Here is a 15,541-nt window from a genome sequence, read left to right as displayed (position 1 = left end):
AAATGCGAAAGGTCTTGCTCCGAAGGAAGTATATTTTGAATTGCAGTCTTAGGAATCTCCCTTTCTACTGGTCCTGCTTCTGTGCTTTTAACAGTAGCTTAACATGTAGAAATTAACAGGTGAAACTCTTCAGAGTATCGTTATATCAGTGGTGGAGAAAACAGTTTCCAGCCTGAACGTCTGTGCGCATACTTAGAAGTGGACTTATTCTTAACTGCATAGGAGTGCAGCCTTCATTAGCCTCTTTTTTATTGCTGTGCTAAACTTGCAAAGGCGGTAAAAAAAAATGGCAATCCAGCTACTACCTGTGTAGCCTAGAAAGATGGTTCAGGTTGTAAATTTACTGGGGACTAGTGAGGTTATCTTTTCTTCACAAAGGGCTCTTGCACCTTTAACAGCTGCAGGAGAGGCAGATATAAAACAGATGTACCTTTTCCAAGAATGGAGATTCAACAAACTTGACAGCCTGCTTTAGGCATTGAAATGAACATTGACTAAATTTTCAAACAACTGCAAATCAGCTGGAAAAACTCCTTTTCAGGACATACAAACTTGTTGGACCCAGAGACTAACTAACTTAAGACGCACAGTGTGTACCAGCTAAGCAATCAAACAAAACCCTTGCAGAAGTCCATTTTGAAGCATAGAAAGACCTCCCTTGTTCCCAAAGCAGGCAAAATTGCAGCAGTGTTGAATGTATTAGGAGTCCTGTCTGTATGGGGAGCATGTTAAAACTATGTTCGTGCTGCTTGCTTGGTTTGGAGAGCAACTTGCAAGGACTCGCTGCTGCTGCTTTCAACAGTCTGTATTCTAACTCATAGAAGTAAGCAGTCACAGTCCTTGAAGCTAATTGGCTGTGGGTGTCTGTTGCACATGCTCTTTTTGCAAAAAATGGTGCCTGGGATGGCTAGGTGTTGCCAATTACAATGCAAAAAGGCTACTTGGAGGATTGATGGATGTCCTTGTCCTCCTTGAAAGCTATTTTTAGTGGAATGTGCTTGGGGAAAATACCCTTCTTTTTCTGTAGAGTTGTGGGCGTGGTGTTAGGTCACATCAGTGCAGTAGGAAGGCAGAGAGTGAATGATTATAACGGGGAAAGGAGAGAAGGACAGTGAGTTTAGGGTCTGACCAATAGTCAAGAAATCAGAAGAAGGCTAGGACTGGGGAGGGCAGCTGTGAGAGAACTAGAAAAGGTCCTCAGATGCAAAGATGTCTCACTGAACACTAAAGTCAGGATCATTCAGACCATGGTATTCCCAATCTCTATGTATGGATGTGAAAGCTGGACAGTGAAAAAAGTGGCTAAGAGAAAAATCAACTCATTTGAAATGTGGTGTTGGAGGAGAGCTTTGCACACACCATGGACTATGAAAAAGACAAATAATTGGGTGTTAGAACAAATTAAACCAGAACTGTCACTGGAAGCTAAAATGATGAAACTGAGGTTATCATACTTTGGACACATAATGAGAAGACATGATTTACTAGAAAAACCATGATGCTGGGAAAAACAGAAGGGAGTAGAAAAAGAGGAAGGCCAAACAAGAGATGGATTGATTCCATAAAGGAAGCCACAGACCTGAACTTACAAGATCTGAACAGGGTGGTTCACGACATGCTGTTGGAGGTCGCTGGTTCATAGGGTCACCATAAGTTGTAATCGACTTGAAGGCACTTAACAACAATAACTGCTGGGGATGGTGAGGGGATGACTGCTCATTTGGTTTTATGGACCAGCCACCATTGAGTGTAGTACGTGGACATTATTTATTTATTTATTTATTTTATTTATGTCCCGCCCTTACTCTCAGTAGGAGCCCAGGTCTTGCAAAGTGAGAATTGTTCATCTAAAGCAGGCATGGGGGGCTTGAGGCCCTCCAGATGTTGCTGAACTATAACTCCTATCAGCCCCAGCAAGCATGGCCATGGCCAGGTATTATGAGAGTTATAGTTCAGCAATGTCTGGAGGGCTGACGTTTCCCCATGCCTGAGCTAAAAGAACATTTCAAGTAAAGGACCTTTTTAATTAGACATTTGCTCAATCCTCAGAGGTGACCACAACAACTTGAATGTGGAGCCCCAGGGATGGCCACTTTAAAAGTCCTGAGGTGGGTGCAGTAAGATGCACCTTTTTTGTGCAAGAGTATATTGTGCAAGGTAACCGCCTTGAATGCAGTAGAAGAGTTTTGATGGGGGAGAGAGCAGGAGAAGTTCCAAATGAGTAGTCATGTTAGCCACATAGTTGTGCCTTTAAGTACAGGGTTTGGGGGTTTTTTCCTTCCACAAATTGTCACCCGATACAGATGTTCTGTTTCTTTGCCATCAAGATACATAATTCTCCACAATATATCACTTCATATTATTTTTTATATCAGATCTGATAACCCATATTTTAGAACCATGAATTCAGATGTGTACGATCATGACCTTTCTGGATAGGGGCAGACTGGCAGGTGAACCTACAGGTGCTAAACATGTACATGGAGGTGTAGTTGCCTGTTGTATACTTTATGGCTTTGAGTTATGGGACCAATCCTCTATCAGAGACCAGTCTCTTATGATCAGCATGATTTGCTGAATGGTACCTGGGAGTAATAATTGTTTTAGATGTTGTACAGTATTTATAACTTGTTTTAATCATGCTTTTGCTAGATGGAGGCAGAAGAAGAAGGTTCTAAAAGGATAATAGGAGTTGACTTTGAGAAGCTACCTGCCAACTACCACAATGAATCCTACACAGATACAAAGATTGGAAATAAAACCATACATGGTCACCAAGAAATTAATAAGGTAAATAACTGCATTTAGTATGGAATTTATCTTGGCCATGCTTTGATAACAATCAGATTTCTGTTATATCTTTTGCATGGTACTGCCTCTGAGAGACAGTTTGGAAGTTTACAACTAGGGGAATAATTATGATGAAGTAAACTAACTGTTGTTTGTTTCCACTGTCTGGGACCAGGCTGACATGGCCTATGAAACCTTTAATGGTCTGAGTCAACATATCCTGTGGAGGGGGGGCAGGACTGTGAAGGTAGTGCATGTACAGTGTAAAAATATGCAACTTTAGTATGAAGGAGCTGGGTTTAGAAATACACACACTGATATAGCACAATCCTTTGCATGTCTACTCAGAAATAAGTGCCACTGTCTTCAGTGGGGCTTACTCCTAGGTAAATATTCATGGAGTTACATTGTTAGCCTCTTCACAATTCACATTGAGGTCTGTGGGAAGTAGTCTGAAGATACTACTGCAAGGGTTACAGCCTTGGACTGCCACACTTCCCTCCCTGCATGTTTGGTGGACAAAAGATTATGCATGTTTTTCACATAGTGAAGGGTAAATTTTATACTTGTTAAAGATGTGAACTCCTCAAATCTTCGATATGTATCCTCTTGTTGGTGATAGTTCAAAATAAATGCTTGTTACAAATTGGTATTCCGCCTGTGGATATAAAAATAGGGATTAACATTAGATCACTGTTTGACTAAAAAGAATTAAAAATCTTGATTTAATGTACTATGTTTATTTGTAATATTAGGCAACAGATAACAAGACTGGATCTACTAGCTATTCTGAAACTATTATTACATCAATACAGGAAGGAGAGAGCAAGAAGAATCATGTAAGTAACTTTTGCTTTGAAAAACTAGAATGGCAAACTCCTTACTTTCCAGAGTAAAAGATATCAAGTGTTATAGTATAATGAGTGATATCCAACTAAAGAGTTCCTCTAGCACAAGCACTTCTGGTTTTGCAATTAAATTTTCCCTCCTTCTCCCCTTCCTGTGTAATGGAACTAAATCTGTTTTAGGGTTTTCCCGAAGTCTCCAGAGTAGGTTTAGGGAGTGCGCAGAGTGGGGAGAGGAAGAGGAGGTTCCAGTGCTTGCACTAGTGGAACTGTTTACATGTTTAGATACATGACTAAAACATTAGCATTGGTTGATGGTCCATTTGTTGCAATGATTCATATCTGTAGACTGTTGTATGCCACACACAGAGAACTAAGGTAAATAATGTGCCTCATGCCAGAGACTAGGATCAGATGTCATTTCTCCTTGTGTGGTAAGGGGACAGGATTGAACGTTGGCAACATGTATGCTTGGCACCACGTGAATGACATGCATATTGGAAGATTGAACCTCTCTGTTTGGGAAGGATCGTGTACATTGGCAAATTGTGCATGTGGTGTAATGTGCCTTGTCCAGTTTGTACAAGGTGTCATTTGTGTTGTACCATGCTTGCATTTTCCTAAGACCCAGTCCCCTGGTATTTGCCACTGTGCATCCCATGAGCTAGGCTGTAGTTACAATCATCCAGATAACTCAGTACATGAACCATGCCATAATGCTGGGGAGGACAAATTCCCTCTCTTGACTTGATTTGCTAGCTAAATTGACTAGTAGGGAAATTTGTAGCTGGCCTTCAATATGGCAATTGAAAAAAGTGGGAGAGGTATTCATTCTTCTCTAAAGGCCAATCTTAAGTGAGTTTTAATGCATCCCCCCAAAAAAGAATCCCGTTACTGAGCAGGAATACTTAATGGCATCTGTTGGTTCAGAACAACTCAAGCTTTCCCTGTTGTATTCTGAGGTTTTCTTCCTAGTATAAGACTCAGTGTCCAAGCCTGGTTTTAGATTGTAAGCGTTTAAAATATTTCTTTAAATAACATGGACCCAAAGATAACAGAAGCAAAGCCTTATTTTAGCTTTCCCATTACAAAAGAGCATACTTCACACTGCAGTTTTGGTGGCAGCTCAGCTGATGTCCTTCTGGCCTCCAAGTAAAAATATCTGTTTCTAGTCTCTAGAACAGGAACTGAGATATTTGCCAGTACTGGCACCAAAGTCCAGTTCTTGGAAGGTGTTGTGTTGTTGAAAGGCACCATTTACATACTCAGACTAATGTTTCCTTACTCGGATTTCAGCTGGGATTGATGGCACTGACATAGATGTTAGGCTTTCATCCAAGAGTTTTATGAACTTGAGCTGTGAACTGATAGAGCTGAATAAATGATGCATGTCCAGTGAAGTGGGGCTTTCTTTCTTTCTTTAGTCTGACCTACTTCAAAAAAGAATATCTAATGTGAAAGCATACACATTTATATATTTAAATATAAAGTAGTTACTCTTGTATTATATACAATGAAGGATCTGGCTTCCCTTTAATTTTCTATGCCTCTTCTGCTCTTTCCCCAGTACATGTATTATCTACATTTATGGATATTAAAGTCTATTTCTCTCATCTTAAATACATGTAATCAAAATGAGAGGAAATGGGTTAGGTACAAAAGTAGTGCGAGTGAAAGACTCCTTGTGCAAGGTTCTTTCCTGTCTCCCTACATCCCCTGCAAAACCATGTCAGAGGGCTGGGGGACCTTACTGAACATTGTGGGTTATCTTTAGGTGGGCTTTCGGATACTCCAGAGAGGCTTAGAAGTGGGCTGCACAGGGAAGGTGTGTTGAGAGAGATCCTTACTTGAAGCAGTTTTCTGCTTGTGCAGCCTTTGGATCCAACCATAGACTTTGCAATGTATAAATGCAGTATAACAGATATATGAAGTAAAAGTGCTTTTTATTATTCTATGTGTTGGAGTTATCAGTTCTTTTTATTACATTTTATTTGTGTTCTGTTGGATTTTTAGTGATATAAACTGTTCTGGGGCCTATTGGTGAAGGGTGGTATTCAAACCTCATAAATACAGGGAAAAGGCATGTAACATGATTGACACTAAACAGCAGAAATAGAGGACCTGTGGATCTCTAGATGGTCAACTTCAGGTCTGCTATTATAATTAAACTGCAAAAAATTGGAGTAGCTTTTTAAAATATCCAGACTTTGATTTTGAGGTTCAAAGGCACTTCTTTCAAATACTGTAGCATACTTAGTATGTCAAAGTAGTAGAAACACATTTTAATGCATTCTTACTGCTGTTATCTGCAAACTAATTTTCTGAAGTTCATTTGTGATCTTTATTAGGAGGAAATTACAGGTGACTCAACACTCGAGAAAGGTTAAATATAATCTCTTTTAATGGGTTTTGTGAGTGATAGCTTCACTTTCTGTCCTGAATTCATTTTATTTTTTATTTAACTACATTTATATGCTGCTTGATTGTAATAAAATGTTTTTAAAAAGAAAATATTGACAGGATAATACATGCTATGTTGTCACAGCTGTCCTAACGCCCCAGTCTCTGATACCAGGTTGTCAACTATTTAGTATTTTATGAATGATTCTGTACTTAGGTCAATTTCACATTTTCCTGCTGCAAGTAGAATAAACTAAATAAAGTAGTTTTTATGCTTACTGATTTTCCTTTGTATACCTTTTGAGGGAATTTTCTGAAAATATAACTTAAGCGTGTATTGGGCATGTGCTTTGTTTGAGAATAGAGATTTGTTCTTGTTACATGGTGTTAGAGCAGCCTTTCCCAACTTGGTGTCCTCCAAATACTTTAAACTACACCTCCCAAAAGCTCCAGCCAGTGTGGCCAGAAGTCAGGGAAGATGGGAGTTGTAGTCCAAAACATCTGTAGAATGCCAGATTGGGAAAGCCTGAGTTAGAGGAACTCATTTGAATGGCTGCCTTGTACTGTCTGTATACAAAAGCCCCATATTGTCTTCTCTTTCCTTTTAAGCATATGGCAATAACTTCCAAAGCACTTTCAAAATGTTGTGCCAGTGTGAGGGGCCTGACCAACATTTGACCCCACATAGAAGCTAGCCGATTTTAAGATGCATGGTATGATCACAACTTTACAAGTGTTTTAATTCTTACAGTACCCTAAAGTATCCTGATCCACTGGCTCTGATCTGATGTGCTAATTTCTGAGGAAGAGGGGAAATAACACCTCTTTATTTTGGTAATGTTCCATGTGTGCAGGCCTTGATGTTGAAGCGAGTGACCCAGCTTCTTTTCATGTTTTCTTTGTTCATGTGCGTGTGCTAGAGCTCCACAGAGTTTATGTTGTGACCAAGGAGTGTGTTATGGAATATTACTGTTTCAAGATTATGGCAATGGTGCTTCAACATGGCTCCATAAATCTTAGCGGTCTTAGGAGCCAGCCAAACTTTGCCACCATCGCTGTCCCTTCCACAGAGGGGAAACCCCCAGTTTTGTCTATGATACCATACTAAGCTTTGGAGGTGCTAGGTGAGACTATACTGGCTATACTATATGGCTATACTGGCAAAGCTCTATTTTACTGTCCGGCTCCGAGTTGATAGGGTGGTTATTTTTGTAATTTCCCCAATTAAATGTGTGTGAATACAAATGAATACGTAGACTAGGAAAATAACAGTAGAAGTAAGTAGGTCTCCTTTGCAGTCTTGGCTTTTTTCTGTTCAAAGCTGTGACCCTAAAGGGTAAAATGCAGCACTAAAAGCCATTGGTTCACTTTATTTCATGCTGCTTATGCCTTTGGCTTGGATAACTAATCTGTCTTTCTATATGCAAGTCAGTATGCATAGTGATATTGGTGTGTGCTTCTATCTCACTCGATAAGTAGTGTGAACCTCTACTGATATCAGTTAAAAGTTATTGGGATATGTGAACATGGGTGGAAAACCAGGAGTGGCTGCTGACAGAAGCCAGCAGAAATTTGATCATCTTTCCTCTTGAAATCTAGTATTACATGCTAAACAGGACAGATATCAGGACAGAACTGGCTGCCATTCTGAAATCTAAAACTAGTATTAAATTCATTTGCATGATTTTATGTTGACTTTTTAAATATTGGTTTTAAAATTAATCACAATTAAATTTGGTATTCTCAGTCAGAGGAGGAATGGAGCAGACAGGAATGGGTTAACTCTCCTGGAGGCAGGGTCAGCACTATAACACAAGTTTAACTGGTGGCTGGCCGGAAGGGGAGGAACCTTCTCCCATTCTCCAGTGTTTGACTCTGCCTTCAGCGAGCAACAGAGTCAGCCTAATCCTCCTGGGTCCCCATAAGGGATTCAGGAAGAGTTTTAGCTATTTTTTCTGCTTTTCTCAGAGTTTATCATCATCAACTGCAGTCAAAGGGCACAGACTTCTGCTTCTCTTCTTTCACTTCCCTCCCTCACTGAATAGCCAGATTGGAGGGAGGAAGAGAGGGATTGTTCTCTCTGAAGAGGCGCTGGAAGCGCCTGGAAGTGGTGGAGGCCGGGATCTGTCTCGCGTCTCCGCCTGCTGTCCCTTATCGAATGCTTTTTCACAGTCCCAAGGAGAGGGAAGCTTTCAGGAGTGTTTTAAGACCTTGGAGGAGCAGATTGGTCTTTCGCTATCCAAGGCGTTTTGTTGATTCAAAACCCCCCTGGGGCAACGGGCCTCCACTGAGCCGCAAAGCTTTCTTTTTCTAATGGGGGGGGCAGATTCAGCCCCGGCCTTTTTCTCTCTTCAGCTGGGATTTTTAACTATGCCTGGGGGAAGAGACAGCCCTTCTCGTGCCTCTGCAAAGGAAGGTAAGTCCCTGAGTGGGGGGAAATCTACATTTCAATTAGGCAATCCATTAGTCACTCTAGCCTCAGTGGCGGGAAGCATGCTAGACTTCCTGCCTGAAATAGTTTCATTTCCTCAGCTCCCCCCTACTCAGCCAGGGGGAGGGGACGATGCAAACGTGGCTCCTGCAGGAAAAAAGCGCACCAAATCTCACCATCTAGATAAGCCCTCTACCTCTTTGGCCGTGTTGGCCTAGTTTAACAAGGCTATGATGGAGGCAGGGGCTTCCTTAGCCAAGCATTGGGCCTGTGCACATAGGAAAAAAGGCTGCAATCACTCCAGGGCACGCTGCCATGATTTCTTCTCATTTTCCTCCTCTTCCTCCTCCTAGGAGGCCAGCCCAGTTAGGGAAAGGGGGAAGAGTAAAAGAAGGGGCTCCTTACGGAAGCCTAAACCACACAAAGATAAACGCAAAAGATGCTCCAGCTCTGGGTTCCCACCTGACCACCTTTCCCTTAGCCCAGGCTCCTGGGGGGAGGATGCTCCCCCATCATCTGCTGCATCAGACTCAGAAAAGGAAGAAGGGAACTCTCAGGGGAGGATTCCCCTATGCCATCCCCAGTGCATAAGAGGCTGTATTCTCCTGACTCCTATCCTATTTTGATTTCTAAGGCTATGGCCTGACTTCAATTAGAACCCCCTAAGGAAACTCCTCAGGAGGGGGAACTAGAGGAAGGGGAACAGGGATCTTCAGACGGCTTCCCCAGGTCAAGGGATCAGAAGGTGGTCGTTCCCTTTCTGAAGTTCTTCAAGGACATTAAGGAAGAATGGGATCATCCAGCCAAATCCAAAGCTCCACATGCTCTGTCCAAGAAGCTGATATGCTCTTCCTGCCATGACCATGGCAAACCTTCAGGTCCCGGCCATTGACAAGCTTGTGTCTGCTCTTGGGGCCAAGACAGCTATTCCCAAAGAAGGAGCAGATACTCTTTCAGACCAAAGTGACAGGCGTAGTGAGGCTATCTTAAAACGCGCACACGAAGCATCTACATTGGCCATGTGAGCTTCGGCAGCCAACTCCTTCCTGGCACAGGCTGCGGTAAAGTGGGCTAAAGTGCTACTATCAGAAGTGCCTCCTGATCCCAGACACGTCAGGGAGGGGCTGCACAAATTGGCTAAAATAGCTGAATTCCTAGCAGATTCCTCCTGAGATAGCCTACAGTACTCAGCAAGAGCTCTTGGATATGGAGTGGTAGTAAGACGCAATATATGGCTGAAACAGTGGGAAGTGGACCATCACTGCAAAGTCAGTCTTGCAGCTCTGCCCTACTTGGGTGGACAGCTTTTTGACAAGTCTCTAGAGCGCCACCTGGTGGAGACCAAGGATAAAAAGATGGCTCTTCCTTCTGCTCCCAGGAAGAATGACAAATCCCATAAGAAGGCTTTACATTCCTTTTGTCCCAAGAGCTATCCAACTACCTACAGGACTACACGTCATTTCCAAGGGTCCTGGAACTCTTCCTGGAATTCCTCCCACCAGCGCACCCGTTCCACATCCTCCAGTGGCAGGGGAGGCAACAACCATCATCAGAACCCCAAGCTCAATGTCAAACAAAGCCATGCATGACGCCAGGATGGCCCAGATGGGGGGCAGACTTCAATTTTTTGCACATACGTGGGCGGCCTCCACCTCAGACAAATGGATACTGAGCACCATCCAGTCTGGCTGCTCCCTAGAGTTTGCCACCATTCCGCAGGACAGATGGAGGACAGCTCCTCCAACTCATCAGCCGGAGAAGCGGCAGAGAACCCTGGATGCCATTTCTCACCTCCTTGAGATAGGCGCCATAGAACCCGTGCCAGAGCATCAGCGGTCCCCAGGAGTCTTCTCTATGTTCTTTACAGTCCCCAAACACAATGGCAATTACCGCACCATCTTGGATTTAAAATTCCTGAACCGCTTCCTGCGGACAAAGAAGTTCAAGATGGAGACGCTCAGGTCTATTGCGGAAGCCATTCAACCTGGGGACTTTTTGGGATCTATAGATCTCACAGAGGTGTACCTGCATGTCCTCATTCTCCAGCAGCACAGACACTTCTTTTGCTTTGCGCACAGCCACCACCAGTTTCAATACAGGCCCATGCCCTTTGGCCTCGCCTTGGCCCCACGAGTATTCACCAAAATAATGGTAGCAGTAGTGGCACACCTTTGCTCTCAGGGAGTCCACGTATACCCTTACCTGGACGACCTTCTGGTGAGGGCCTCTTCAGCGACAGTGGTGCAACGAGATCTCCAGACTACCATCCAGTGTCTGGAGAACCACAGCTTCAGTATCAACAGGGACAAGAGCCAGCTGATACCCACCCAGCACCTTCAGCATCTGGGAGTGGTCATCGACACAGCTCAGAGCAAGCTCTTCCTGTCCACTGATCACACGGACAAGCTCCTGCGCCAGCTGCACACGTGCCTGCAAGGCAGCCAGGCTCCTTTGATGGAACTGGCTCAGCTACAGGGCTCCATGATAGTGGCCATGGACTCAGTGCCGTGGGTGTACTTCCACTCAATAGCCCTGCAGTGGCTGCTGCTTCCATATCAGGACCGAATCATCTCACGCCAGAACTGGCTCATCACCCTCCCGAGGCATGTGTGGGAGTACCTCCAGTGGTGGGGGCGTCTACCTCATCTGGAGAAAGGCCTTTCCCTCAGAGCTCCAACAGTCTTAATACTCACCACAGACACGAGCCTATATGGCTGGGGGGTGACCTGTTGCTCCAACATCATACAGGAGAAGTGGTCAGTGCAGGAGCTGTGCCAGTCAATCATCTGGTTGGAGCTCAGAGCAATCCGACTAGCACTCCAGAAGTTCCTACCTCTTATTTATCAGACTCATGTGCTAGTACACACCAACAATGTCACAGCCAAATCACATGTCTGCAAACAAGGGGGCACAAAATCAGGCCCTCTTCAGAAGGAGACCAACCTGCTGTTCCAGTGGGCAGAAATGCACCTGGCTTCCATTTCGGCCATACATGTACAGGGGATCCTGAACACACAAGCTGACTGGCTGAGTTGGGAACAAGTGCACCAGGGAGAGTGGGCCCTTCACCCGGGCGTGTTCCTAGAGATCACTCGGAAGTGGGGGCTCCCATGCATGGACCTGTTTGCCTCATCGGTGAATGCCCAACTGGACCAGTTCATGGCACAAGGCTGGGATCCACATGCCCAGGACACAGACGCCGTGTCAGCCCCCCGGCCTCGGGGAGTCCTCTACGTCTTCCTGCCTCTACCTCTTCTGTCCAGGCTGCTGCTCAGAATCAGAGTTCTCCAGGCCCAGGTGATAGTGGTGGCTTCACACTGGCCATGGAGACATGGTTTTCTGACCTAGTGGACCTCAGCTCCAGTCCGTCATGGTGCCTTCCCTCCAGACTGGATCTCCTCTCACAAGGACCCATCTTTCACCCAAACCCAGAGTGGCTCCAGCTTCACACTTGGAGGCTGAGCGGCAGTGGCTAGGTGAAGAGGGGCCGTCTGAGAGGGTTGTTTCCACCATTCTGGCTTCTAGCAAACAATCCACCCAGATAATTTATGATCTCACCTGGAAGGCGTTCAACAGGTGGTGTAGACAAAAATAGTTACCTGCCACAGAATGCCACATTCACACCGTTCTTGACTTCCTGCAAGACAGTCTGGACCAGGGACTAGCCCCCAACATGCTCAAGAGACAAGCGGCGGCCCTAGGCAATGTGTTTCCGATGGGGGGGCGTTCCATTTCCTCTCACCCTCGAGTCAAACAGTTTTTCCAAGGGACAACCCTGCTGTCACCTCCAGTGGAACACAGGTTTCTCTCCTAGGATCTTTCGTTAGTTCTTAGAGCTCTCTCACAACATCCATTTGAACCGGCACGTTCAATACTAATCAAGGACCTCACCGTCAAGACAGTTTTTCTGGTGGCAATCACCTCAGCCAGGAGGGTGGGGGAGCTGGGGGCCCTCCCCATCCAGGAGGAGCTGTGCATTTTGCACCCAGACAAGGTGGATAAATTTGCTTCTACCGAAGCTGCCTTCAACAGAGGGGTTCTTCAGAGGGTGGTGGCCTAGGTTTGCTCCCACCCAAGGATGTAGGGGGGTGACTGCTCAGGTACATCCCATTCCTGTCTGTTCCACTCCTCCACTGACTGAGAATGGAAAGTTGGACTTACCGTGAAGTGTCCTTCTGGTCAACGGAGAGTGGAGCAGACAGCCCCACCCTGCAGCAAAACCTAGGCCGTGGGGTGGGGAGGACACCTTTCCGGAAATTCTGGCAACCGCTGGTTGCTCACCCTCTGGATAGAGTAGTAAGGGCTTCCTTCATTCCTTCTTGACACTGTGTGCTGATTTGTTAATGCTTGTTCTTATTCTATCCTCTGTTCAAGTTTCAAGTTCATGTAGGTGGAATGACCGGCTGCTCAGTATTCAGTTTTTTACAGCTGTGTCACAAACTGGAGAACGGGAGAAGATTCCTCCCCTTCTGGCCGGCCACCAGTTAAACTTTTGTGTTATAGTGCTGACCCTGCCTCCAGGAGAGTTAACTCACTTCTGTCTGCTCCACTCTCTGCTGACCAGAAGGACACTTCAAGGTAAGTCCAACTTTCCGTTCTGTTGCAATGAATGATTGAAAGTGGCAGCCAATGGAATGAAAATCTCTAGATAATTCAACTTGTGAAGCTCAGTCAATTTGTATTGGATTAAAGAAGCTCACCAGAAGTCTGAGGAAAACCTTCCTGTGGTATCTTAAACTTCTGCATATATAAAGTGTTGGGCATCTGCTCCTTGTTTAACAAATCCAAACATTATAGTAGGGAAGTTCTAAGACTTATTTTTTTATTAAAAAAAAAATAGCTCTAGTTAATGATGTGAGAGTTCCTGTCCTCAGGAAGATAAGGTACTAGAATTGCTTTTGAAGACATTCCCTGGAAGAAAAACACCAAGAAAACAAGTGCAGAGCCTCTGTCTCTGTAGTCTAATCCACAAGTTTTTGGCCTTTTGGAATTCATTGTCTCTGTCAGTTGTTAAAGGGTGCTGAAGGAGTAAAAATGTCACCTGGTTTTGAAAATTTGGGGGTGTAAATTGGGAGTATCATGAGTGGGATAATGTACAAGCCCTGGGAACTCTTGGCTTATGCATTATATTCATGATGTGGTGGAAAGGGAAGTGGGGAAATCACTTCAGTTTCCATGCATTCATCATTTACTGCTTGCTTAATGCTGATCCCAAATCAAATCAACAGGTGTAAACAATGTTTTATTTATTTATTTATTTAATTTAATTTATATACCGCCCTAAGCCCGAAGGCTCTCTGGGCGGTGTACAAAAAGATATTTTTGAAACCTGCAGCTGCTGTAGCCCATCAAAAAGAATGCTGGCACACTAGAATGATTTATTGGTGGTTGTTTTAAAAATATTATGGACTAACCTGCAGTAATACACTCTTAGGGTGGCTGATAATCAGTTAACCAAACATAATAAAACAGAAGCAATAAGAAACATGAAAGCATCACTGTAGCAAATTAAAACCATATGGGTGATATCCAGCTAAGTCGTGCTCAGAGTAGACCCAGGGAAATAAATGAACTTAAGATACCACCCTCTATTTAGATAACATTTAAAAAGGTGTGTGTGAAAGGTGGTAATTGACATGGAATCTAGAAACAGGCAACCAAAGGTCAGAGTACTTGCCAGGGTGAAAGATGGTTTTTAATGGTTTCACAGTTCTGAACTACAGAAGTTTAGTTTCTGAACCCACAATTCCAAATTCATCACCATCTCTGTGATATTGGTGCATAAATATTTGTAACTGTGTTCGCACAAATGCAGTGCTGTGAAGTAATACTGCAGGAAGGCCTTGTTCAGCCTTGTGCCGTCTCAAAAACTAGCTGCATATACCTCTGCTGAGCACCACTAACATTCTGTCTGCTATTTGTGTATGATGATTTCACCTAAAATGTCTTGGGGAACCAGAATGCTATTTTTGCAATAAAAATATTTTAATTTATTTTTTAATTGCCTTCCACACATGCATCTCAAGGCGATGAACAGAATGTATTTATTTATTTATTTATTTTATTAATAACCCGCCCTTCCTCCCAACAGTATGTACTCGGTGAGTCCAGGCATGTGCTAATAGTTCAAGAGGAGGCACATCTACTTTATTTTTATGCTAATTACCCTTATTAACAGGATCTGATTTTATGATGAAAACAAAGTTTCCTTAGAGATGCCTCTGCCAAACCAGCATAGTTCAGCATATCACATGATGAGAGAGCAACTGAGGGAAATGCCCAAAATATTTTCTGCAGTTTTAATGTACTAAGTTGATCAGTTAGCTTCAGTGCATGCTTATTCAGCAACTTTACTTGAAATCCACCTGGCTTTCAAGTAATTAAGCACCTCTGCAGTAAAATTAAGCCATTGGTTTTCCTTAGTAACAGTGTAGCCCTGCTCAGTATATCTTAAACTTGTTTTTTGTGCACTTCTAGGCTGAAGAGCAAAATATTATATATTTTGACATTTTAAAACATCAATATTTTTAACTCTACTCAGGATAGGGTTAAAAAAAACCTGCAACATAAAAGCATATATTTTATTTTATTTAACAGAGTTTGTATACTGCTTAATTATAAGTAAATCCCTAAGTGGTAATAAATAAAACAGGAATTCAGGGGATTCAGACACATAAAACAGGGTCTGATTTCATGGGTCAGTGAAAGCCTGGACGAAAATCTAAATTATTATAAGGTATCTGAAGCAACTGATGGTTGCTGCTTCATGTGTGGCAGATGGAAAGGCATTCCATAATTCATGAGCAATAACAGAAAATGCCAATTTTGGGGTCACTGCCCTATGGCATTTTGTAGAGTGCAGTGTCTCAGGTAGAATTATCCCAGACAATTTAAGTGATCTTACAGGTCTATACAGGGGCAGGCAGCCTTTCATTTAACCTGATCCCAAGTAGTTCAGCGCCTTATTAAGACTTTGAACATGGTTTGGTAGCTAATTGGAAGCCATTGCAGCTCCCTTAGCACAGGTGAAATATGTGCACACCCAGATGCTCCACTCAGCAACCTGGTCACAGTA

General features: G+C 43.6%; 1 protein-coding gene across 4 annotated transcripts in view; it reads left to right on the top strand.

The window, feature by feature from the left end:
• The window catches only part of DKK3 (dickkopf WNT signaling pathway inhibitor 3), a 75,837-nt gene that overhangs the window by 18,879 nt on the left and 41,417 nt on the right, over nucleotides 1-15,541 (top strand). For 3 of the 4 annotated variants that reach the window (XM_061610420.1, XM_061610421.1, XM_061610422.1), the window contains exons 3-4: nucleotides 2,653-2,790; nucleotides 3,546-3,629. In XM_061610420.1, the coding sequence (XP_061466404.1) occupies nucleotides 2,653-2,790; nucleotides 3,546-3,629 (222 nt within the window). Of the gene's footprint in view, nucleotides 1-426; nucleotides 824-2,652; nucleotides 2,791-3,545; nucleotides 3,630-15,541 lie in introns of those variants that run through there. The other variant, XM_061610423.1, reaches the window with a different exon arrangement.

Source organism: Rhineura floridana, chromosome 2 (assembly GCF_030035675.1).
Source record: "Rhineura floridana isolate rRhiFlo1 chromosome 2, rRhiFlo1.hap2, whole genome shotgun sequence".
Taxonomy (NCBI): Eukaryota; Metazoa; Chordata; class Lepidosauria; order Squamata; family Rhineuridae; genus Rhineura; species Rhineura floridana.
Note: the sequence above shows the minus strand (reverse complement) of the source record. Positions and strands in the feature narration are given on the sequence as shown.